General features: G+C 40.9%; 1 protein-coding gene across 1 annotated transcript in view; it reads left to right on the top strand.

The window, feature by feature from the left end:
• Positions 1 to 27,179, top strand: part of UBAC2 (UBA domain containing 2) — a 142,922-nt gene extending 115,743 nt beyond the window's left edge. The window contains exons 7-9 of the mRNA XM_065419733.1: positions 3,174 to 3,419; positions 22,969 to 23,091; positions 26,877 to 27,179. Coding sequence (XP_065275805.1) covers positions 3,174 to 3,419; positions 22,969 to 23,091; positions 26,877 to 26,984 — 477 coding nt within the window. The 3' untranslated portion in view covers positions 26,985 to 27,179. The remainder of the gene's footprint in view (positions 1 to 3,173; positions 3,420 to 22,968; positions 23,092 to 26,876) is intronic.
• The last annotated feature ends 296 nt before the right edge of the window (positions 27,180 to 27,475 follow it).

Raw genomic sequence — 27,475 nt, 5'->3', positions numbered from 1 at the left:
ACTTTGTTGCATTTTTCTGATTACATAAATGTCTGTTTATGTAATCAGAAAAATGACTGGCCAAACTGGACAGTCACTACGCAAGAGGATAAATGGACACAAGTCAGATATCAGGAATGGCAATATACAAAAACCTGTAGGAGAACACTTTAACCTCCCTGGCCACACAATAGCAGATGTTAAGGTAGCCATCTTACAGCAAAAAAACTTCAGGACCAGACTCCAAAGAGAAACTGCTGAGCTCCAGTTCATTTGCAAATTTGACACCATCAGATCAGGATTAAACAAAGACTGTGAATGGCTATCCAACTACAGAAGCAGTTTCTCCTCCCTTGGTGTTCACACCTCTACTGCTAGCAGAGCACCTCACCCTCCCTGATTGAACTAACCTCGTTATCTCCACACTGATTTATACCTGCCTCTGGAGATTTCCATTACTTGCATCTGAAGAAGTGAGGTTCTTACCCACGAAAGCTTATGCTCCCAATACTTCTGTTAGTCTTAAAGGTGCCACAGGACCCTCTGTTGCTTTTTACAGATTCAGACTAACACGGCTACCCCTCTGATACTTGACATAAATGTCTGTTGTTCATCCATTGAGAATGAGAATTGCATTGAGAATGCACTAGAAAAAGAGACAAAAGGTGGAGAAAAGGGATGTGCTCTTCTCGAGGGGAGGGTGGTACTTGAACACTATACCACAGTTTACAGGGTTTACCTTACACCACCGCTCAAGTCATATGCACAGCACTTGAGTTCAGATATAAAACAAAAGGAAATATATTTAAGAAAAAACAGAGATTCAAATAAAAAGCAGTGAGAGATGGGAACAAAAAGTTATATGTAAAACAACATACCACAATGCATATTCTAAAGCCTAAATTTAACTAAGGGCAGGTCCACACTGGGGCGGGGGATCGATCTAGGAAACGCAACTTCAGCTACGAGAATAGTGTAGCTGAAGTCGACGTTTCCTAGATCGAACTAAATTTACTTACTGCGGGTCCATGCGGCACGGGGGAGCGCTTCTGGGATCGATCTATCGCGTCCAGATGAGATGCGATAAATCAATCCCAGAAGATCGATCTCTACCCGCCGAATTGGGCGGGTAGTGTGGACCAGCCCTAAGAAGTTATCCTCCAGTCTAAAGAAGTTTATCTCACCCTAACTTCTCTCTAGTGTTTTCCACCAAGCTTGGGTAGAGATCCTTTTTTCATAAAGCAAACTGTGCATTTACTTCCTAGATGAAGAATACCAGGATGTCTCTTTGCTCCTCTAAATATACCAGAATAGACCTTTGATGTTAACCTCAAGATAAGGTTCCCCCATCACCTGTTTATTTCTTCCTGTTAGATTTTTTCTGAAGTCTCCACCATCTCTTAATTAGCATTTATCTTAGAATGCTAGTAGACTCCTTTTGTAGGACACATTACACAGTGGTTCCCCCCACTTCCCCCGGAGATAAGTGTCTCCCATCAAATGCTAGAAGAATTTTTCTCAAGACAGACTACTTTTGAGTGACCTGTTTTTAACTGTGACCTAGAGAACATAAACTTTAAATATATACATAATTCTTCACATATTCTCCATACATACATCTCACAATGTTTATGATGACCGGTGACTTTCATTAGAGACTTTACATGACATTCTTTTGGTGAACCCTAGAAATCTCTGTACCTCTCTACACCCCAGTGCCCTCTGCCAGTTGGCATCCAGAGATTCTTGGGTCATGCAGACTCTAAGATTCTCTGAAGGAATGTGGCCTCTTCTGTTGAGTCATCTTAGCTGCAGGGGCTAAAGCCCTGTAATGGAATTCAAGGTGGCAATTATGATGACTTGTGCAGGGGTTCTCAAACTGGGGGTCGGGGCCCCTCAGGGGGTCGTGAGGGTATTACATGGGGGCCACGAGCTATCAGCCTCCACCCCAAACCCCACTTTGCCTCCAGCATTTATAATGGTGTTAAATATATTAAAAGTGTTTTTCATTTATAATGGGGGTGTCACTCAGAGGCTTGCTATGTGAAAGGGGTCACCAGTACAAAAGTTAGAGAACCACTGAGTTAGTGCCAAGAGGGATGTAAGGAGCTAGGACAGAGGTGGCCTTGGAGAAAACCGTAAAAACAGCCATTCTTATAGATGAAACATAGGCTGAAGTTAAAAATTCCAGAGAGGAGGTAAATATGGACCCTATAGGCTGTGCACTTTGTTGAAAGTGGGATAGGGACTTGGCCCATTAACAGGGTATTACAGAAGGAATCTCTTAGGAAGAGGAAGTTTCCGGTTAAACTCATTAACCTCTCTAGTGCTGCCATTTAAAAAGTTAGTAGGGTTTTGATAAACTTTTAAAAAAAAATTGTTAGAAAAATTGCTAGATTTAATTATTTTTAAGTAACAGTCTGTGTACTCTGAAACAGGTAACAATTTAGTTATGTGACGCTATGAAATCCCCACTATTAAAGCTTCAACTTGACTATATCTGTTTTTCTCTGTGTGGGGGTGAGGGGGTGGGTAGTTAAGCAGAAATGCTACCCATCTGTCTCAACAGGCTGGGGAACTTGATGGAGCCAGTGGCGAAAGGGAGGGAGAGAGACTCTGGGAGGCACCAAGGAGCTCCCCTTTCCCTCCCCCTTTTGGAGGCTAAGGCACCCATTGGTCAGCGAGGGGCAGGAGGGATGCTTATTGGCTCACATTCCCCAGCTCCAGGGATTTAACTTGGGTGTTACTGTTGGGTGTTTTTTAAAGCAAGTGCCCAAAATCATCACAGTACTGTGGTATCAAGGTCCTATCTCCCCACATCCATTTTAGGGCCAGCCAGGATAATTTGCTTTACCAGAGATCAAAAGCTTTAGCTATTTGAATTTTGCCTATAACTAAGTCACTGAGCTGGTATTTGACTTTACCCCTAAACAAGAAATACACTTGAGTCACAAGTAATCCAATCTGCAGACTTTTAAAAATAATAGTTGGTGGTTGTAGTGGAAGTTTAGGGTGAAGAAATCCCATAGTGTTATATCCGTATTCACTGAGACATGGATTCTCCACTGAAGACTCTGGCTAAATACACCAGATGAAATTTGCCTTGAAAAAGTGAAAGAACAACATACCTCTGTCAGCCAGTTAAGGCTTTGTGTGGTAAAATATTTTTTTTTTCATTTTGCTTTTGCTTTCAGATTTCTGGGATGTGCTACAGCAGTAGTGTGCTAAAAGTTCATCAGGTGCTTTGTGTTCCCAGCTGGCTGGCAAAGATATTTTCTTGGACTCTTGAACCAATATTCTCATCTGCAGAACCATCCAACGAGATTCGAGTAGGAATGGGAGCAACAGTGGACATCCAGAGACAGCAGAGAATGGAGTTACTGGATCGTCAAATCATGATATCTCAGTTTGCACAAATGAGACGGCAAAGACAACAGCAGGTATAAATAAATTATTTGTTAAAGTGTATGATTATGCTGAGTAATGGAAATATGGAGGGAAGGGGGTTTTGGTTAATCATAATTTGTGGATCTAATTTAGGAACCAGTATAGTTTTGTTTTTAAAAAATTTCCCTATTGGAATTATGTAATTAGTATTTCATAGACTTCTGTAATGTTAGTGAACATTTATGTAGGTTTTATATTATTAAAGTTCATTACAAGACATGAACTAATTTTCACAAAACAACTTAGGGGTAGGTAGGTGGCATCGCACTGTTTTACCAGTAGCAAAGTATGCCTGAGGTGTGAAGTGATTTAACAAAGCCCACAGTTGTGAGGTTATGCGGGGACTAGAACCCAGGACTGCAGGTTGTTTGATGGCCATTACCTCTGTGCTGCTACCCAGCAGCCATGTTGGACCTGTGTACATTGTCACATAGATGATCCTGCAAAGATAAAGACCACAGGAAGTACTACCTCAGAAGGCTGTACTGACAGCTTCTTTCATGGCTCCGGATTGGTCCAGGCACTGTATTTAAGCCCAGAAGGAGTTCCAGGAAATGTCCATGCAACAAGGTGGACTCCCCTGCCAGCCGTAGCAATGGACCTGCCTCTCGGCTCGCTCTCCTGGCCCTGGCTGTGACCCTTGGCTCGGATTCCTGGTTCCTGACTACAGCTCTGACCTTTGGTGCTGTTCCTGGCCTCTGACCACTACTACTTGGAGCAGTAGGCCTGGCTGACCAGGGTGTGTGACAGCGCCACAATTAAAACTCAGCATGTCCTGATGCTCCAGACCATGCTGGCAGTCAGAAAAGTTACCATCCTCTTCAGCGAGTTTGAAAGTCAGCTCTGTTGTTCGGTGTTTTGCATGGGTAAATGGGAGGAATTACATCACCCATATTGCACGCTTGTTTCTTTATGAAAGCACACAAAATTCTTGATCTCTAATTTTCCTGTAGATGTCAACCACAGTGCTTGCCTGTTACTGCTTTTAGTGCTTACATTTTATTGCCTATAAATTAGATTGTTAGTCTCTTTATTTTTCTCAGTTTTGATGGAGTGGACAAGGGCAGGTGCTCACCTACTTGTCCCTGTAAGACAGTAAAATAAAGCAGCTGATGCCTCGATTTGTATTTCTCCTAGGATCCTAGAGTGTATATATTGACAGTCTAGTAAAGCCAGGTGAACATGTGGGCTCCATATGAACCTCTGGTTTCTGTAACTAAACTACAAGCTACATAAGAATGAATAATCGTCTGTGTGAGATTTGAATTGCATTTTATTCCTGTGAATTTTAGCCAGATAGTAGTACATTCAGCTGCTATGTTATGTGCTGGGTGGAGCTAGTATGGAAAGGAAGGGAGGGGAAAGATCTGATCTGAATGAACAAGATGTGCTAATGTAAAAAGTTAAAACTAGTTGCTTTAAAAGTGTGGTTTGCATTAGGGTTGAAAACACTGATAGACTTCTCTTATATCTACTATTGAATTTAATTTAGCCTAAAAGAGTCAATAGGATGATATCTGTCTGAAGATGTGGGGAAAACATGAGGGGTTCGGCTCTCCTGGCATTCTGGGTATCATTTTCAAGGGAAGATAGTTTATAACAGAGAGATCTTTGTATTTAAAAAGGAGAAGAATGACTCAGCTGAGGGAATACACTAAATAAAATGCTAGATAAAAATCACAGCTTGGGTTGAAAAGGACGCCTGGGTAAGCTAGTCTTTCTGCAGAAAAGGACTTAGGGGTTACAGTGGATGAGAAGCTGGATATGAGTTAACAGTGTGCCCTTGTTGCCAAGAAGGCTAACGGCATTTTGGGCTGTATAAGTAGGAGCATTGCCAGCAGATCGAGGGACGTGATCATTCCCCTCTATTCGGCACTGGTGAGGCCTCATCTGGAGTACTGGGTCCAGTTTTGGGCCCCACATCCAGAAGGACGTGGAAAATTTGGAAAGAGTCCAGCGGAGGGCAACAAAAATGATTAGGGAGTTGGAGCACATGACTTATGAGGAGAGGCTGAGGGAACTGGGATTATTTAGTCTGCAGAAGAGAAGAATGAGGGGGGATTTGATAGCTGCTTTCAACTACCTGAAAGGGGGTTCCAAAGAGGATGGATCTAGACTGTTCTCAGTGGTATCAGATGACAGAACAAGGAGTAATGGTCTCAAGTTGCAGTGGGGGAGGCTTAGGTTGGATATTAGGAAAAACTTTTTCACTAGGAGGGTGGTGAAGAACTGGAATGGGTTACCTAGGGAGGTGGTGGAATCTCCTTCCTTAGAAGTTTTTAAGGTCAGGCTTGACAAAGCCCTGGCTGGGATGATTTAGTTGGGAATTGGTCCTGCTTTGAGCAGGGGGTTGGACTAGATGACCTCCTGAGGTCCCTTCCAACCCTGATATTCTATGATTCCCTTTGCAGAAATGTACTGAGGGGTTGTCCTGTACTGTGTGTTAACACTATATGAATTTTACCTAAGGCAATTTAAAACAGCTCTAGTGTCAGTCCTTCATTTACCTTCCTGGTAACATAATTCTATTCTTCATAGTTAGCTTCACTTCAATTTTATTAAATTGCCTTGTTGTACAACCCAGACAGTTGCAAATGACCTTTTCTCTGCCCTTCCAGCAATCACTTTTAACCTAGTGTTTATTGTCAAAACTAAACTGGGAACTGTTCAATGCTTCAAAGTTAGTTGTTGTAATAGGTACTAAACTGAAAGTGGCTGTTTGGCCACAAACTGCTGTAAAAGGGGTAGCTAAACTTCTGGGAAATAAGAGGAGGCAGAAAGGACCCAAATAATCAGGAGAACTTTAAAAAGGATTTTAAAAAATTAAAAAGAAATAGTAAATACATTCAAAATAGTAGGTGAAAAAATGTGTCCCTATTGTTTTGTCCTGTCCTTCTCCTAAGAACTGTTTTCTATTGTGGAAGGATGCACTGAATTATCCACCTCATGCCAAAAATAGTTTTTGAAAAAGTTCTTAAAAAAACAAAAATGAACCATATTTTAATAGCATATCTTAATTTTTCTTTGCCCTACACTTCCACTACAACCACTGTTCCCATTACCAGGTTATTGGTGCACTTCAGTCAAATAAGAAGGCAGTTAGCCTTTGGCTTACCTCTTCATAATGCACATGACGCATTCACTGATACCCTACTCATATCCTTGAGTCCCTTATTGCTATATTAGTGAATGCCCAGCAAAGTCAACGAAGGGAAGGTGATGGTGTTAATCTATCAACACTTTAGAAAGGTCTGGTATGCAAAGCTAGTAACCAGTTTTTCTTGACTCATACAATTTACTGGATGCCAGTCAAATCACCAAAAGCAGGGCTCAGAGATTCCAGTATGGGGGTTGATGCAAAAATGAAAAATGGTCCAATTCATGATTGAATACTTGAATGTTTTAAAATATAACCAAACTACTTTAACCTGCAACAAAAAAAGCACATCTGTCCAATATTTTTGAACGTTAACATTTGATAGATATACCTGATCTGCTAAATAAATTCTAGAGAGAGAGAGAGCAATTTCACTCAGTTTAATAAAATTGCTAGAAACAACGTATCATGGGTGTTGTAATGATTCTTACTGTGTAATATAGTAACATCCTGTTTAATAGAAAGATCTGAGGGCTATATTCCTGTATAATGTCTCTGAAAAAAAGCTAATTGCTGTAATGATTGTTGTTTCTGATATTTACATAGCAGTGATTTGTAAACTTGTTAAAACTTCCTAAATAAATAGAAGATTGAGGTCTAACATTGTCCTCGCGTTACTCTTGTGCAAACCTGTTGCTTTCAGTGAGGTTGCACAGGTGTAACTGAGTGTGTAATCTGAAGACAGTGAGGTTGCACAGGTGTAACTGAGTGTGTAATCTGAAGACAGTGGGGTTGCACAGGTGGCCTTACAGTTAGAACCTAGATAATAATTCTGCTTGTGATGTACAAACTATAAGAGAATCTGGTTCACTCTCCCAGAGCAGTATTGGCTCTGTAAGGTTGACAGTAATAAAAGGTAGCATATACATTTAAAAAAAATTAAAGTCAGCAAATATGACTCTGAATACACACTGGGAGAATGCCAATTCGTGAGGTAGTCTAGAGCAAGCACATTGTTATGCTGCCCCCAAACCAGCCCAAGAGGAAGATTGACTCCTGGACTCTCAATCCCCCTCCTGATCTCCATGTTGCTTCAGGCGTCACAGAAAAACTGTGACAGGTGTGACCTGTTGCAGCATATTCACCCCTACATACCAGTATAGCTACATCACCAGGTGCATTGGGGAAGTGGAGTCAAGGCTCCACGCACTTCTTGACCCTACCTGCCCATTCCCACCCATTTGCCTAAGGTGGGGAACACAGGAGTTCGGTGTAGCCGATTTCCCTTTGCATGCAGGAAGGTATGATGTACCAGATTGAGGGAGTAAGGAGTTGCCTTATGCTCTTTCCCTGACCCCAGCAAACAGGACAAACTATGATCGATCCCTAAGAAGGCACCAATTTTATTATCACTTTTCATAGAAAATCTATACTTCAGTTCTCTAGAAGAAATACAGAAACTGTTGTAATGAGTCCAGCAAGTTGAGACAATCCAACACAATAAGACTGCAATTTAGGTGGGAGAAGAGGTTCAACTTTAAATCCCAAAATTTAGGAGGAGATTTAAGGGGGAGTTTGAATTCATCTTTCTTCTTTAAGTTTGAGTACCTCAAAGAATAATAATCTGAAGGGAAAAGGGAAAGAGAGACTTAACCAAAGCAAAATTAGCGAACAACAGGATAATGCAGTAGCCTATAGAGTAAGTACCAAAGGGGCCAAAATAAAATAATCCTGAAGAAAAAATAAGAGAAGAGAGAGAGAAATTGAAAAATAGAGTGGAAGAACTGAAAAAAGAGAACATCACAATGGAAGAGACTGGAAAAAAAAGTGTTCAGCTGCTGGCAAATATGTTTGATTACTCTCTACTACCCCAAAAATTAGGAGTGTAAAAGATTTTCTCAACTCCTTATTCTTTCCTCCTATGTTGTTCAATGGTTTGTTTAAAGCAGGATTTTCTTGTAGCACTTTCTATGGAAACAGTTATGTTCACTGGCCATTTATTCTTTGAAAATTTCCATTTCCTTTCCCATTCTCTCTAGCTGTTATGCCCCAAACCCAGGGTAACATGCAGTGCAGTGGAATAACTCACAGAACTTCTGTACTCTTGGACACTCAAACATTTGGAGGAGTAGAATGAACCCACAGTAGGGTTTGAGCTTGGATCATCAAGATTGCTACCTGATGTACCTCCTTTTGAATGGTGGTATAAATTGTTACTGATAGATTGATACTGGTGTCTGCATATAGCAGTCTGGAGAATTCAGTTGCATTTGTTTAAAAACTGTTGTTGTTATGGTAATTAAATGATTGGTCTTGTCTTGGTTGCTGGTTACTATGGCTACTGTGCTTAAACAACTGGTGCTATGTCAGTTGCTAGCTATTTCTTTTCTATACAATTACCGCAGCATTTTCTGTTTGTTTTTTCACGCCCATAATGCTGGCTGTTGGTGAACTTGTTCCATAGATGAAGAATTCTTTAGCTTCCTTCCTCACCAAAATTCTGAAAGATTAATATAAACTTTGTTGTATATATTCACACTCTTGAAAACAAATAAAATGTACTAGCCTACAAGTTCTCTTATTGCTTTTTACTTTCTTTCCATTTCTTTATTATATTTTCTTTCTTTTCTCTCCCACTTTTTCTTCTACTTTGCTTTGATTTTCTGTCCATTTCTCCCCCTCACTCTTTAAGTAGGTTGTCCTGTTTCTCTCTTCTGTTCCTCTTTTCTCTAGGAGTCGATATTTTTCCCCCTTGATCTCTCTCATGCTGCTTGTGACTGACAGGGCAGTATGCACTCTGCCTTGGGGGCTCATAGGCAGCCACTGCCTCTTGTGGATCCAGTGCTGTGGAGCTTTAGCCTTCTGGCTACAACACCCTCCAGTTCCACCCCTTAAGTCCCAGAACAACAGGAAACAAGGAACTCAAAAGAGATTAATCTGGCAAGTCTTCGGTGGGACCCTGCCCTTCTACCCAGGGCCTGTCTTCAAACAGGCAGTTGTTCGGTCGGTCTTCCTGAGCCTGGTCTCCCTATTTGCAGGGCGGCTTGCTTAGCTGGCCAGCAGTCCCAGGTTTCTCTCAGAGAGGGAGAAGTGGAGGTCTGCTCTCCTTCCTGGTCAGCCTCTAACTTAATTAAGTCCTCTTCTTTTAGCTCCCCTTTCCATTCCTGACACATGCTACAGGTGTCTCGGAGTGGGGCTAGTTGAGACAGTCCTCTCATGGATAGTCTGGGGCTTGTACTCCCCATCACAGCCCCCCCGCCCCCATGTGTTCTTTTCCCTTATCTGAGTGTCTTTGTCCCCATCCCCAGTCTTTCCCATATCTTGGAGTCCCCTTTGGACCCCACACTTACTTTTTAATCTCTGGTTCTTCTTTGGATCTTTCTTCTCCCCAGCTACTCTCTGGCTCTCATTCTCTTTTCCTTTCCCTCCTTTCCCTGAGTGTCCTCCTCCTGCCACAAAGTCACTCTGCAGAACCAGCAAGCATGGGAAGTTCTTTTAGGTCCATTGGCTGGTGCCTTCTGGAGCTCTAGGATTGAAGGGGTGGCTGCTTCTGCTTCTCTAACTCTTTAGCCTCTCTCCTCCCTCTACACAAGATAGGTTCTGGGATTTTAAGGGCCCCTCCTATGGTTATTCCATCTTCTTGCTTTGTTTTCTCTCCCTTTGCCAGCTCTCCTCCTCCGTCATATCTTCCATTTTCCAGCCCCTTGAGGCTCAAGTGAAATAATTGGTTGGAAGAGGGGAAGAGCTACCACATCTGTACATCAGCCTCTGAACAGAGACTGGATATGACTTTCATTTCCCACTGAAAAACTTGCAGGCAGACAGGTGGCTGAGCCGCAAATAGCTGGATGAGAAGCTTCTGCCTTTCAACCAGCCACTTGTGACACTGTTTCTGAACACAGAAACAGGCACATAAAATGTAGCAAAGAGATAGAAAACTGCAGAGTGGAGGCCCAAAACTTGCAGGGACCAGGGAGACTTTTAAAGCCCTGGAGAACAAGGACTGGTTTTTCAGCATACAGTGCAGCATGCTGAGGTTCAAGCGCAACTTGGTTGAAACCAGGTTTATTATTTCCCCTCCTTAACCCTTTTCTGTCTTCACTTTTTTGCATTACTGTGGACAAGACCGCCATCCTTCCTACCATTCAGACCTGCACGCCTTAGTATGTCTTCTGTCGCTCCTTCCAGCACATTCATATGTTAACAGATCTTGCTGCTTTCCTTCTCTACAGATTTTCTGAAATCTGATCCCCGCAGCTAATAACTTCTTCACACCTCGTTTATAATCCTTCTTGGTTATTGTAATCTCATCCTCTCTGATACCCATGTTGCTTTAATTCAGTCATTCTAAAAGCCTGATGCAAAGATTGTCTTGCTTGCATGTGATTTCCTCTTCAGATTCTTCCACTGATTCTCACTTTGCCTCCTGTTTTCAATTTAAACTTTCTCATTCTCTCCCTGCACAGTAACACTCCATGCCTCATCTCATTGATTGTATCACTCCCCAATGTGCTCTTCACTCACCCAGCCTTTTGGCCTTTTTGGTGTCTTTCCCTCAGCAGCAGCGGGAACTGCAAATCTGTCATCCTCAAGAATGAAGTTCATGAGAGCAGGAGACAAATCTTTCTCAGCTACAGGGCCAAGACTATGGAACTACCTTCCAGAAGAGTGACTGCATTTCTCTCTACTTTCAGAGAGAAATGCAAAACTCACCACTTGGGCCTGCCTTTCCTACAGCAACAATAACTGAAACGATGATAGTCAAATGCATGCACCAGCTATCTCCAGGGGAATCTAGAGTACATGAAGGACTTTATTCTATCCTGTGCAAATAAAACACTTGGGTGCCTCCAAGCTGAGCGTGCAATAAAATCTTAAATACTGTAGCTCACAACCACTCTGGGTGAGAGGCATGCACTCATTCTTTTAACCCTTTTCATATGCTATCATTGCATTGAGTACTATAACATATAGAGCTTTAGGAGCAAACTATACATTCTAATAACTGTAGTTAATATCAATTTGTGTGACCAGTGGTGCTGCCTCCTTACTTATCCAGCTGTGTAAAAATTTATTCCCTGACCTCTCTTTTTAGCAGAAGTTTTTTCCAAAAAGGGGCTTGCTACTCAAAGCTTGCCAAGTATGAAAACTCTTCGGGTGCTATTGAGGTTGGCTTCTTTTGTGCTTGCTTCTAAAATGCACCATATTAAATAAAAATGTTCCCAACAGTAGATAACTCAGTTTTACTCAGGTGTTTCTTACCTGTTTGTTCAAATGTGTCAAAGTCCATAGAAGGTGATTTTTACAGATCTGTGTGCCCCACTTTTCCGATTACAATTTATTGACACGTTTTCATAGATTAAAAAATTTAGGTGCTTAATTCATTAAAAATATTAAATTTTCTGAGTACTGATGCAGGTAATGAGGCTGCTGCTGATTTCTCTCTTTCTTCTAAACCTTATTCATGAAAACTGACAAACCCATAAGTATAGAAGCACTAGTGGGTGCTACTATAGTGCATAGAAAATATTCTAAATTAGTAGCCAGTTGTCACAATTACCAGGATTACTGCACCTCTACCTCTCCTGGTTTCTCTACATAAGTCTAGCTTACCAGGTGTCTATCCATCTACCACATGGGGCTCCTGGTAGGTGTAAGATTCCACTAGATACCCCAAAACCTCTGTGGTCTGGATGGCACAATCTGATCCCTTAACTCACAAACCAGTTCTCTCTCACTGCTTTGGGGAGAGTATCTTCAAATCTTGCTCAGTCTTTGATACGCCCTTGCAGCAACCAAATAGCTTTTTAGCTGTTTATAACCTTTTGATCTGTTAGCTTCCAGCATTGACTAAACAAGGCTTGCAGCTTTGCTGGAGATAGGACGTAGAATCCTCAAATCTAACAGTTTTCCCCATTGCCTTTCAAGTGTGTTGTGGGATGTTCCTATCTGGGAGCCACTGTCTTCCATTCCAGGTGACAGCCCCCATTGAATTAAAGCAATATAGGCATATGATAAACATTCCACTAACCCTAGTATAGCTATACAGTCTATCTCAATAACTAGGTCACATACAATATTCATAAAATTATTATATAGCAGCTCCTCATCTGCCACACCAATCACTTCTTACTTTCAACAAATTGCAGGGCTTTGCCTCACGATGTTGATAGGTGATAATTTGATTTAATTTATGGCTAGGTTTTTATGGTCATTCTTCTGCTAAGTGTTTAAACCTTTTCATCATCAGATTTATTTAGGAAGCTTATTTTCTGCCTTGTACAGTGCTGTGTTTGCTTCTCATTTGTTTTAGTAGATATGTATAGGTTCCCAGCATTTAATAAGTTAATATTTGGAATTTAGATGGGATAGAATAGTTAAGTTTGCCTTTTGCTTTTTATAGAAATATAGTTAGAGGAATCAAGAACTTCCGCATCAACTCATGCTGTAACTGTCTTTCTAAAACTGTTACCCCTGCAATTATGTTAGCAGTTAATAAGCTTTTTATACAGGGTATGGATATTATCTGTATTTTTCTATTTCCTGTCACTTATCTAGTTTATATTTTTCTGAAAAATGTGTCAGATTTTATATATAAAATTCAGTAATAGCACTGGCTGAAGAAGGACAGTATAGGCAAGTGCTATGCATGCTTCCCCAGACAGCTGTCTTAATTCTGACCTGCAACCCCTGGCTATTCTGCTTGTATGCCTCTCTTGAGCAGAGACTGCCATTCATATCAGATTTTGCGGTGGCTTTCTGATATGAACCATTGGGCAACCAGGATGAGACTGCAACGTTTATTTCCATCTGTAGCTTAAGACAGAATTAGAATCTAGGTTTCCAGAGCTGAAAGGCTAATGCACCCATTCATTGAATCTTTTACAGGCCCTGTATATGCACACGGCAGTTGTACACGTTTATTGCAATGTATTTTGTTTTTCCATTTTCATTGGTAGTGTCTTACAAAATTTATTCCTCAAAGCACAATTGTAGAATCTACTTTTTTCAATTTTTCTCAGTCTTTATTTCTGTTAAAAGAACAGGTTTTGTGTACAGGAAGTGAGTAGAGGTGAGTTAAATATCTAACCACCAAGCTTCAACAACATGTGACATCAGTCAACATCCTGGCTGCCTCATATTTCAGGATTCAGACCGGGGCACAGCCCAGAGATAGATCTAGCAGCACTAAAAGATGACCTCCTTATGACCTTGAACACATAAAATCTCCCTGTGCATACTGCTGCATCTATCAGCAGCCTTTGACGCACTAGTCCACAAGATGCTGCTGATCCATGTAGCTGACGTACCAGAAGTAGATGGCCCAGCACTACAGTTACTCCAATCATTTGTCTCCAGCAGAATTCAGGGAGTGGTGGTAGGCAATTCCTCCTCCTCCTCCTCCTCCTCTTCCTATTAAAAGGCCCTTACCTGCAGGGTCCCCCAGGGATCCATACTATCACCTCTTCTCTTCAATATACATGAGGCCACTGGGGCAGAGAATGAAATGCTGTGGGCTCAGCTGCCAACAGCATGCCAATGGCACTCAACTATGTCTCATTCTCAACTGATGCAACCATTGCCACTGTTACGATGTCAGAATGCATACAGGAAATCAACTCCTCAGTGCAGATGAGCTGGCTCAGACTGAACCCTGGCAAAACCCAAATGATGCTGGTTGCAAAGAGAAATGCTTTTCCGGGATAGCCAAGATATTGTCTCCCCCATTTGTCAAAGTGGTGCAGTGCCTCAAAGTCCTGTTTGACTTCACACTGAGCTTGGATGACTGGGAAGCAGCAGTTCCCCAAAATGCCTTCTTTCACCTCCAACTTGCTAGGAAAAGTCATCCCTTCTTCCTGGACAAGGACCTGGCCACAGTGGTCCATGCATTTGTCACCTCTGGTCTGGATTACTGTAACTCACCGTATCTGGAATTGAGTGTGAAGATGATGGACAGACTCCAAAGGTGCTGCAGAATGTGGCTGCCTACCGTCTCCAAGGCTTAGGCCACTGTAAGCATATCAGATCTGTGCTCAAGTCCCTTCACTGGCTCTCAGCCAGTTTAAAGGCCTTGGTCCTAATTTTCAAAGTAATCAATTGATCAAACCCCAGCTACATCAAAGACCGAATGTTGATCTGTGAATTTATGTGACAGTTGCATTTGTCTGGGGCAACACTGATCACAAAACCCAGGATGAAGCATGTGAGCATTGGAGACAAAGCATTCTTATTCAAAGGGATCCAGCTATGTAATGAACTTCCAGAGGAGATCAGGCAAATTCAGTCTGATCATCTTTAGGAATCACGGTAAAACTTTCCTCTTTCAAAAAGCATTTTTACCATAAGAATGACAATCAAAACACTGACACTTCCTTGTACCCTAAACCTCTACAGGCTTAGGGTACAAAAAAATCAAAGCCAAGATCCTATCCCAAGCAAAGTTTTGACCCTGAAATGGGAGAAGTGCCAGAGACTGCATGAAGTTCACCGGAAACTTTGCTATTGTTATTCATGGAAGGTAATTGGACACCATGGTGGGTGGCAGTATAAAATTCTTAGCCAGAGTTAATGCCACTATTTTTACATCTGTCTTAAAACAAGAAATATTAAAACTTACACTCTATAGCAAAGCATATAGTCTCTTTCCCCCCCCACCCTGGATTATTACCCTCTCCTTGAATGAGATAGTAGTAGAATTCAAAATTTGTATCAAGTTTTATCAGAAAGGAAGTATTTGAAACATTACTTTTAGCACGTTAGATGCCTTAATATTTTTTTTTAATCTTACATAAAACAACTGGGACAGTCAGAATATCTGACCCTGCCCAAAATATCTACTATTGTGTAGATTATCACTACGGGGCAGATTGTGTGTTATTTAAAAAATGAAATGCAAAAGCTGTTTCCTTTTTTCCATCTCTCACTATGTGGTTACATCTTTAGAAAAGGTGTAGAGGTCAGATATTAGGAGGTGTTTCCTGTTTGTGCAAACAGATGGCAAGTTGGCATTAATTCAGGCACATGCGTTAGCATTATCAAAATATCTGAGTGCTTACAGAGCTTTCAAGAAAACTTTTAAAATACATTTTCTTTCTCTATCTAAGTCAGGGGTCAGCAACCTTTCAGTAGTGGTGTGCCAAGTCTTCATTTATTCACTCTAATTTAAGGTTTCGTGTGCCAGTAATACATTTTAATGTTTTTAGAAGGTCTCCTTCTACAAGTCTATAATATATAACTAAACTATTGGTGTATGTAAAGTAAATAAGGTTTTTAAAATGTTTAAGAAGCTTCATTTAAAATTAAATTAAAATACAGAGCCCCCCGGACCGGTGGCCAGAACCCGGGCAGTGTGAGTGCCACTGAAAATCAGCTCGCGTGCCGCCTTTGGCACACGTGCCATAGGTTGCCTACCTCTTATCTAAGTGAATAGGATTGACAAACGTTTAATTGCTATTTAGTTACTTTAGTTGAAAATTAGTAGCTGCCCAAAATATAATTTTTTTTATTTTGCAAACACTGAGTAAAAAGCTCTTTTGTGCTTTTTTGGTGTGTGTGTGTGTGTGTGTGTGTGTGTGTGTGATATGAGTAACTAATACAGTTGTCTTCCCTAAAAGAGACTAAGGGGATTGTATGAATTAGAAGGTTAAATGAGAGCTAGTAGGTTATGCAGCCAGAAGGTTGCTTGTTTACATACGGTCACAAAACAGGTTCATTACTATAAATAACTCTACCTGAGTCTATACAAAAAAGGTGTGTATGTCTTTTATATGCAACATGCATTGTCTTGTATACCGCAGAAAGATGAGATACCAGGAAAGTGGTTTAACTAGATCACAGCTTTATTAAGTAACACATCTGGGAACTATCCAGCAATGACTTGTCCTGTGCAGGTCATCCTTTATTTGTAATCTGTACCACCTTGTGGAGGGATGCTATGAGCCCTCATCCCATTAATACGCTCCCAGCACTGTTGCTGGGACCCCACCACTCTCCTGTCACAATCTAGAGGGTTGTCTCCTTGCTGTTCCAGCCATTTGGAGCCCCAAACCCATTCCCCACCTCCTCTAGGAGATGCCTTTTCCTAATCTGCTTCCAATTCCAGTTTATCAGGGAACAGGACCCCCGATTGAAAGAGTACCTGCACTGGGCACCTGCCAAGTTGTGACAAAATAAATTTCACAACCTAATATCACCACTGGGTCCCTGGGGTGCTGAGAGAAAGGAAAAAAACAACCAACCACCACCACCCACACTGCCCAGGTCAATCTGGCAGTGAGAAAAAAAAATCCTTCCCAGCCCCCAAAGGGCAACTAGCATGATGCCCACAGCAAGCCCCCCAAACCCGCTCCTATTCTAATCCCGGTGGGCAGAAGGAGGAGCTTTCATTCCCAGTGAGGAATGGTGCCCTCGGCATGAGGAAGGGTTCATAAGACCTCCCCTTGTTTGTGGAGCCATTAGACTTTTGCTGCATCTCTCTATCCAACCAATCAGCCAAAGAGCTCCCCTCCTCAAACCTATGAGGAGGCTGAGTGCCATGAGGAGGGTGTGTGCATTCCTTAAAGTGGCCAAGGGTTTTTTTCCCCCCTGCTGGCCTAGACGAAACCTCTCCCAGCTATGAGACAGTGGTGGGGAGGGCACTGTCAGCAACTTGATCATTTCTGCCCTAACATTGATTTTTAGTGGTGATGCAATTTAATTGTCTTCTCTGCTGTGGCCTAAGAAGCTAGGCTTTAGTTAAAACAGTTTCTAAATAATGCAGGTCAACCGTAAGAGAAAAGGGGTGGCTCCTGACGTGGGGAATAGACCTTCTACAGCTCCTCTCTTCATAGCATCCAATTTTAGGGACCAATGTTTGAAAGCTGATGGTGACTTCCTGCCTACTCACTGTGACAAACTTTCTGCTGCTTTGAGACCCAGATTGGGGAAAAAGCCATCCCACGGACTCTCGGAGGAAGAGGGTGCACCAGTAGGGAGGTCAAAGGGAAAGTTTCCTTCCTTCCAGTAATTCTTTCATGACTGCCATCCACTGATAAAGTAGAGCACTAAAACCAGAGCTAAGAAACGAGGGACAAGCTGGTAGTCCCATCTCCCCTGTTGAAAACACTAGCAGCAGCTGCTTTTGAGAGCCATGAATGAGGAAAGGTGGGAGAGATTTTGCATACATTTTCCTAGGAACAGTCTTGATATCACCATTTTCCAAGACACTTGGGAGATCTCAAAAAGTTGTTGGGATTGACTCTGGGTGTGAGCGGTGTGGCACGGTTAGAATTGCCTAGTCTGAAACCTCTTACGTTCTCTCTTATTTATCATTAAATTTTCATTAAGTTCACATAATAAATAGCGAATTCACAAGCTCTGCTTGGATGTCACCAGACAGCTTGGACCAGATGTCACTGTCAGTGAGAGTGGTGGAGAGGCCAATTGCAAATCTACCATGAAATATGCTCCTTTTGCGTAGAAATTGTATGCTAATAAACAGTAGATGACCCTTAAAAAAATTAGAAGCTCTGTTCAGTCAGGTCAGTCCACCATAGTGCAGATATTCGTCTGAAGTGTACCTGGACATTTGCATATTAAGTATGTTAGGGGGCATAAAATACACTGCAATTTAACATTTGCCATAACACTGTGTATGAATGTGGGGGGAGTGTCTGAAAATGATTTCCTGTAAGATAAGGCTTGGCAGTAGTCTTCCCCCCCGCCCCCTTTTTGTCTATTTTTAAAAACTGGTATATGTGGGATTACTTGACTTCATGATGATTTTTCTCTCCTACCTGCTCTGGGACTGTATTTAGTTAAATACAGTGCTAAACCTTAAACACTTTGCAGATTTGCCTGATCATATTATTGCTGCATTTATGGTATTCCCTATAATTAATAAATAAAGAATACTGGGTAATGGCACCTAGATCCAAAGGCCAGTGAAATGTTTTAAAGGCAATTTAAAGCTGTGAAAAATTATCTGATCTGTCTGATCTGATGTAAGTATTTCTAGGAAATGTGTCACTCTGTTATCTGCCTAAATCTGTTCTTACTACATTATCTGCATCCATAGTTTAGTAAGATGTCTGTTGCAAAAGTGATGGTCTAAATAGTTAGTATAGAAACTGCTTTTTTAAAGATTGAAAACACTATGTTTTTGAGTGTTGCGGGTGCCAACTAGAAGGCTCATTTCTGAGTGGAAAGGGTGACCCTTGGTAGTGTCAGTTGACAAATAACATGAACTTGTGAAGATTTCATAGACAAACAGAATAAATAACTCACTAACGATGCTATAGGTACAGCTGGAAAGGCAGCTACACTTATTTCAATCATCAGATAGACCAGTACATTTATAAATTAGCACATTTATTTGACTGTCTGATGCCTTATGATTTCACTGCTCTACAGCCAAAATGCTTCTGAAATAAATGTAGTCAAACTTTACTAATTCTGGGTCACTGAGAACGAAAATGATGCTTAAAATTGTTGATTGGCTCTAGTTTTCAAGATATGCTATTGGGTCAGTATATACGACCCTTGACTTGGGAATGGCGGTGGATAAGTGAGTTATAAAGGGAAGGGATCTCAATTTAAACCAGAAATGACTAAAATACATCTTTGACTGGATCTATGAATAAATCTATGACTGGGTTTGGACAGTACTTGCTTTTTAGGCAAAACAATGAATGATGCAATCTGAAGCTGGTATTGCATCATACATGATATGAATTGCATCATGTTATTCCTAGAAGTCATGGATGATGCAATCATAACGAAGCTTACATCACTCTGCTGAACAAATTGCTCTATATCAGCTCTAGAAATCATACAGTGTCGTGCTCTCTTATTTGTCAGTGTTTGATTTTGCAAAGGGACACATTTCTGTTTAGCCAAAGTGAGCAGAGATGCCTCGTACTTGTGTGAACAGTGCAGATAACTTCTGCTATGTTTGTGGTGAAGTGACTTTTGCATCACAAAAGCGCAGTATAACCACTATGGTTAAGAAAGCCTATCACCTTTATTTTGGCTGCAAAATTGGAGATCAGGACAAGAGGTGGGCCCCACACATATGCTGCAACACTTGTGCAACAAATCTTCGCCAGTGGTTGAACAGGAAAAGGAAATCTATGCCTTTTGCAGTGCCAATGATTTGGAGAGAGCCAACAGATCATACCAGCAATTGTTACTTCTGCATGGTGCCTCCAGTTGGGAAAGGTGTGTCAAAGAAGAAAAAGTGGACTGTGCATTATCCAAACATTCCATCAGCTATACGCCCAGTACCCCACGGAGAAGGACTGCCGGTTCCTGATGCACCAGAATCATTCTCACTTGAGTCAGACGAGGAAGAGGAAGAGGATGAAACTTCTGGTCCTGAACCATCAATGTCACAGGACCCACATTTTCTCCCATCCTCCTCCTCTGAACCACACCTCATAACACAAGGTGAACTGAATGACCTTGTCAGGGATTTGGAACTACCCAAGAGTAAGGCAGAGCTGTTGGGCTCCAGACTACAGCAGTGGAATCTCCTGGCAGGTGATGTTAGGGTTTCCATGTTCCGTGACCGTCAAAAGGATCTTGTCCCATTCTTCTTCATGGAAGGTGATCTTGTAGCCTGCAACAACATCGATGGTGTGATGGCAGCCCTCAACATCGTTCACGATCCAGATGAGTGGAGACTGTTCATTGATTCATCGAAGACGAGTCTTAAAGCTGTTTTACTGCATAATGGCAATGTTTTGCCATCAATTCCAGTTGGTCATGCAGTCCATATGAAGGAAACCTATGACAACATGAAACAACTTTTGAGGTGCATAAACTATGACCAGCATCAGTGGCAGCTTTGTGGCAATTTGAAGGTTGTTGCTCTCTTGCTTGGTCTGCAGACTGGATACACAAAGTACTGCTGTTTTCTCTGCGAATGGGATAGTCGTGCAAGAGATTCCCACTACATCAAGAAAGATTGGCCACTCCGACAGTCAGTGGAGCCTGGGAGGAAAAGTGTTCAGCATCCACCACTTGTTGAATCAAGGAAGATTTTGTTACCACCCTTACACATCAAGCTGGGTCTGATGAAGAACTTTGTCAAGGCCATTGACAAAACACAAGCAGCTTTCAAGTACCTCTGTGGAAAATTTCCAAGGTTAAGTGAAGCTAAGATAAAGGAAGGTGTCTTTGTTGGTCCTCAGATTCGTGAACTTCTTCGAGATTATGCATTTGACCATGCACTGCGTGGCAAGGAAAAGACGGCATAGAAAGCCTTCCAGTTAGTGGCAATAAATTTTCTCGGAAACAACAAGGCAGACAACTACAGGTTGTTGATGGAAAACCTCCTCAAGGCATACAAAAGCCTTGGTTGCAACATGTCACTAAAGATACATTTTTTGCACTCTCATCTAGATTTTTTTCCACCGAACTGCGGAGCAGTGAGCGACGAGCACGGCGAGCGATTTCACCAGGACATTGCAACAATGGAGAAACGCTATCAGGGCAAATGGAGCCCATCAATGCTTGCAGACTATTGCTGGACAGTGACGAGATGCTCCATTTAATGAATACAAGAGACAAGCCAAGAAGCGCCGAGTAGACACTGAATAGGACTAAACTATGTACAGAATAGTTTTTTGCCTTTTGTTTCATAATAAATTGTATTTATATAACCCTTTTGCTGATTTTTAAAGTGTTACATAAACAGGACAGGTGAAATATTATCATGTAAAGCAACCATAAACACATGAAAAGACCTAGGTTTACAATTTATGATTAAAACTCTATCTACACAATATACATAGACATAAAATGTAAAAACTTAAATATCTTAGAAACAGTAGCCAATCAGTTGTTTTAATTGTCATATTTGAATTCAGCACATCAAAATACATAATAAATAGCACATTTTATCTCTGAAGCAGACGACTTCTCAAAAATTGTAGACCAGTGTTTCCAGTGCATAGAAGAAAAATGTCATAAAACAGACAACCTTCTTCAATACATCAATTTTTCTTGAAATACATTCAGTTAAATACACTGGTGTCTTTTTTTCCCTTCATCTTTTAAAGGAAATAAATACAAACAAAACTGCATTAATGCAATATTCTGGTTAGATTTTAAGTTAATTGCCCCAGCCCAAAGAAGCTTAAAGAGAAAAGCAGAGCTGAGAAAACATAACTCTTTTTTTAAGAGGAAGGTCTTCTGAGAAAAAGAATTCTAGGCCCAAAATAGAGCAGCTGCAGGAAGGAAGCCCAGATCCCATACAAACTGAAAGGAAGACGGAATGCTTTCCACAATAGTGAGAGAGAGGGAGACACAGGGAGTGGGGGGTTAACAAGCTGCCTTATAGACACAGAAGCATCAGGAAAAAACACATAAAACAGAGAGATTGTAAAGGAACAGATGTTTTTTTCATGGGCAGTAGTTCTAATATTACCCATAAGCCGTCAAAAAAACTTTGCTGATACATCAGTGTTACCTCTGGGCAATTATGTAAATAACACTTGACATTACTGTATGTATTTGTTATACTGTAAAAAGTAAGCACCTTACCATTCTTTTTCTGTGGTTTGGTTACATTTACATTATAAAATTAAATTTCTGTTTCTGTAACACACTCTGTACAAAATGCATTTACTTTGGAACAATGCCAAAATGTGAAACATGATATTTAATAGAGTAAATCTAGGCAAGGAGGAGGATGTTTTCAAAGTCATTTCAACTGGTGTTAGATTCATACACTCACTTAGATGTACAGTGATGGCTGTAGAAAACTTTTACATAGACATCCTCAGTAGGCTTTATTCTGAGTTTACCTCTGTGATTTTGTTGGTGCCCTGAGAAATCCACTCATTTCCTCCTCCTTAATCCCCTGCATTTTTTGCCTTTCCCATCTGTGATGATCAATGTTTCAGCCACTATCCTTCTGCCTAGGGAGAACTAGACTTCAATGCCAACCCTTAATTGGTGAGCAGAGCTGCTGTTAAGTAATACAAAGTGCTCACACATCTTGAGGTTATGGGCTTGATACTGCAGTCAGTGAATGGAACTCCTGTCAACTACACAGAGCAAGAAAAAGCTCAGGTTTTATGTCTGTTGCAACAGAAGCAGTCAAACCTCTGTGTACTTGGGGAACAAGAGACCAGAACTCAAAGTTGCTCTCCTTCATGGTAGTGGGCTGCACCTCCTTCAACACATATGGAACACTAACATGAGGCTTAAACAGGAAATAAATATGACAAATAGCTCCTATTTATTAGTATATGTTTCCTTAATGTAGCAAAAACATTTTGATTAATTAGTAAAGCAAGAAAATATACCCTTTTGAGTACTGTAATCATTAAAGACTATGATATTATAGAAATTATTGTTTGAAATAAACATTTTACTTATAATACAATTTATACAAAACTGTCAGTTTTTGATATCCTTTTTGGGTTAAAGAACTAATAATAATAAATATCTGGTTTCAGGGCAGGGTGATTAACTGGAATCGACTCTTTCCTCCTTTACGTCGTAGACATAATGCAAATGATCAAGATAATGGCCAGTCTGAGCAAGAGGCACCTCCACCTGCTGAGGTTTCTGAGGAACAGGTAAATATTTTTGTATTTTAAAACATAATTTAAATGGATGAGGGGTTGGCTACGTGTACTATTTATCATAATCTGTAACCTGTGGTAACCTTCTATACAGTTAATATGTTGGTAGCTCAAACTAGAATACTAAATGACAGTTACAACATGAAGACAGATTGAACTAATGCAATTGCATTTATGGATTAGAGCTGCAAATTTATTTTAGAATTTCTGGCTTTGTATATAGCTTTTTTTTAAAAACAACCAGCTAGTTTTACTATTAAAATATGGTAAACAAATGGAGACTGGCAAATAGTTTGCATTATTCATGTTGAATATGGGTGGAGCTGTTATTATGGAAGTTTTGATTCTTTCATTGAGTTTGCCCTCTAAAGTTTCCACACTCCATCATATATACACATCAAGCCACATAAATAACACAAATAAAAATTTTATGCCAGCTGTGAATGGCTACACATGCGCAGTATAAAACTCAGTAAATACAGTTCTGTTTCATTAACATAAGACAGGAATTGCTATGTTCTCTTCCTGCCTATTGGACCAATCTCCAATGAAAAAGTAAGAACTGGTTGTATTGCATTCACCAGTTTTTAGTTCCCTCTTCCCCAGTGTCCGGACATGGTGCTGCTGCTTTCTTTAGCTCCCAGTGCCTCCTGCAGGCTGTCAGACTGCCTCTGTGGGTCTTCCATGGCTTAGCCTTCTGGATGGGTCAGTTCAAACCCCTTCTGGGGTACAACAAAGTCAAATAGAAGAAGTACCTGACCGTTCTGGGCCATTATAAATAAAATAGTTTCTTTACCCTGCTTGGGTTTAACTCCCTTTCCAGAAATAAATCAGCAAGGTTACTCCTGTCACTGATCATGGCCAGCAATAGGCCCTGACCTGACCTGGTTCCTTTGGCTTTTGGCCTAGGGAGCATCTCTCCTCACTCCACAAGCTCCAGCCCAGAACTGCCTTGGTAGTAGCAGGTAGCTCGCTTTATTTCAGCCTGCTGGGCCTTGATTGGCTGTTGCTGATCCTTGCCCTTCTAGTTGCTGGAGGACCAGATCTCAGTGGTTCCCAAAATGGCTGCTCCTGGGATGCTTCTCTAAGCAAGCCCAGAGGCATAGGCACCAACTCTGTGCGTGCTTCCGAGCTGTTTGGCGGCTTGGGGATTGCGGAGAGCAGTGAGCGGTGGGTGGGCAAAGGCCTCAGGGAGGGGGTGGAGTGGGGGCCGGAAGAGGCGGAGCAAGGGCAGGGCCTTGGGGGCGGGAGGTGGAGTGAGGGTGGGGCCTCGGGGGAGTGGGGCGGGAAGAGGTGGAGAGAAGGTGGGGTCTTGGGGGAAGGGGCGAGGTGGGAGCAGGGCTTTGGGGCACAGTGGGGGTTGAGCACTTCCTGGGAAACGTAAAAGTTGGTGCCTATGCCCAGAGGTCTAATAATTGTTGCCCTTTTCCTCTCAGAAAGCTTTTTCCTGGGGTGGATGTAGCAGAGCAGTGGATGCTCCAGCAGGGGGTCACAAAGACCTGTTAAACCCCATCTAGGGTGACCAGACGTCCTGATATTATCCCGTCCTGATCAATATTACGGGTTTTTCTTATATAGGCAACTATTACACACACACACACACACACACACACACACACCCAATCTGGGGGGGGAAAAGTATCCTGATTTTTCACACTTGCTATCTGGTCACCTTTCCCTGCACAGGAACTTTTAGATGCCGCTGGTTATGAAATCTAGTTTGATGTGAGACTATTGTTGCAAAGATGTCAAAAGTAGCATAATTCATTCTTCCCATAAAGATGAGACATAAACGTTGGATTTAAAAGGGAAACCCACACAAAAATGATCAGTATCCTATTTGACAACCTGACAATGTATTAGTTTTCAAAACCTTGAGTAATATATGCATAGATTAAATCAGAGAAAAAGATTTTTGAAATCCAGGATAAATGTTACAATATTGAAAGTACTACCAAAAAAACAAAATGCAGCTTTCTTGCCAACGTCCAGTCAAAACTATGTTCAGAATATGCACAGTCTACGTTTCCAGATACAAATGCTAGATTCACTCTATTTACACTATTTAACATTTTTATCAATGACCTGAAGAAAACATAAAATTATTACTGATAAAGTTTTCAGACAGCATAAAGGTTGGGGAAGTGATCAGTAATGAAGAGGACAGGTCTGGATAACTTTGTAAACTGGGCACAAGCAAATAATTTGCATTTTCATATGGCTAAAAATACACATCTAGGAACAAAGACTGTAGGCCGTACTACCATGATGGCGGGTCCTGGGAAGCAGTAACTCTGAACAAATTGGGGAGTAATGGTGGATAATCAGCTGAACATGAGCTCCCAGTGCAACACAGTGGCCAAAAGGGCTTGATGTGATTGTTAGATGCATAAGCAGGGGAATATCGAGTAGGAGGAAAGAGGTTATTTTTACCTCTGTATTTGGCACTGTGGGGACTGCTGTTGAAATGCAGTGTGCAGTTCTGGGGCCCACAATTCAAGAAGGAGGTTGATAAATTGGAGGGATTCAGAGAAGAGCCATAAGAATGATTAAAAGATTAGATGGTGATACAGTAGATTCAAGGAGCTCCATCTATTTAGTTTAACAAAGAGAAAGTTAAGCAGTGACTAGATACAAATATTTATTAAAGACCTCTTCAGTCTAACAGAAATGTATAACAAAATCCAATGGCTGGAAGTTGAAATAAGACAAATTCAGACTAGAAATAAGACATAAATATTTAAAATGAGGGTAATTAACTATTGGAACAACTTACCAAGGGTCATGGTGGATTCTTTATCACTGGCAATTTTTATATCAAGATTGGATTTTTTTTGTTAAAATATGCTCTAGTTAAAAAGGAATTATTTTGGGGAAGTTCTGTGGCCTGTGTTATACATGAGGTCAGACTAGAGACCACAATGTCCCTTGGAAATCTATTAATCTTGTGACGCAGGAAAATGCATATTTGCCGTTGTGCCCTAGAGGGAACAGGCAGTTGTATTGATATCTACCCTTCTCTCAATGTTTCCTTTTGGGGAAGGGCAGTTTTAATCTTCACTGCAGGCTTCATTAGGGACCTGCCAGTGGAGGAGGAAGAATCAAAGTATCTCCCAGCCTGCTCATGGCTGCCCACTTCTGGGGCTATGGTGTCTGGTTTCAGACCTTATCCCCCAGTAAGGGGGTAATAGTAAGTGCTTCTGCTGCCATGACTATTTGGTGAATTTTGCCAAAAATTTTAATTTACTGTCAGCTGTGATTGGAATAAAAATAAAACTATTTCAAAAGAAATCAGTCAGATTTTCACTTATAACTAAACACAATTAAAAAAAAATGTAGGTTTTACAATTACTCCGGCTTGAAATTGGTATGATTTATCCATTTGGGTATTGAAGCTGGCACACTGTGTTATAACATAAAACAAAATTGGATTTAAATGCAGTACTGTTTGAGTCAGCATGTGTAAAAGAAAGTTGGCATGCAGACAAAAAGTTAACCATCAAAATTATATTGTAACATGTGAAAGATGCTTCTCAAGTACATACTGACCACTGGAATTACTGTTTTATTGCAAACTGTATTTTCTCAACTGCAGTAATGTTTTCTGGCTTATCCAACCACACCAGATCAGATAAGTGTTTAATGTTTAAAAAAAAAAGATATACCATTGCACAGAGTGTTCAGTAATAAACCGAACGGTTTTGCTGCTATATGATAACTCTAAAAGGAAAAATGAATAAAACTGTGATTAAAGGTGTTTTTTTCTATTTCTCCTACAGGTTGCACGACTTATGGAAATGGGATTTTCCAGGGTAGATGCTTTGGAAGCTCTGAGAGCTTCAAATAATGACCTTAATGTAGCTACCAACTTCCTACTGCAGCACTGATGATTGTCTGTGATGAAAAACTTTAGTTGATATGTTTATCTACCATCAGCAAGAGGATCAAAGCCACCTGCTGGATAGACTCATAAAGAGCAAAAGCCAAGAAGAAGAAATGTCTACTATACGCGATGTTTCAAAGTAGTGTTAATGGATGACACTGACTGTTCCTAAACCCCCAAATAAAGTGGTGGTTACTGTTCTGGTTATTCTTTAAAAGTAACTTTTATCTCTATATGTTATATGATATCATCAAAATTTATTTTAAAAAAATTGGTGTCTTTCTCTTTTAAATCAGTATTAGACATATTATCATTCCTAATAACTAGGAAATACAGAAGCAACTCAAACTACTGCAAACAGTTAAATTTACCTATCAGGAAAAATTATATTTCTATTTTTTTCTCAGTTTCTTTGCTCTAAAACTGTAACTCTACATTATTTTACAGTATTTTGATTTTTGATCACAGTAATGAGAAAATGTTCAGATGTGGTGG

This window comes from Emys orbicularis, chromosome 1 (genome assembly GCF_028017835.1).
Source record: "Emys orbicularis isolate rEmyOrb1 chromosome 1, rEmyOrb1.hap1, whole genome shotgun sequence".
Taxonomy (NCBI): domain Eukaryota; kingdom Metazoa; phylum Chordata; order Testudines; family Emydidae; genus Emys; species Emys orbicularis.
The sequence above is the reverse complement of the archived record's forward strand: the minus strand, read 5'-3'. Positions and strand labels throughout refer to the sequence as shown.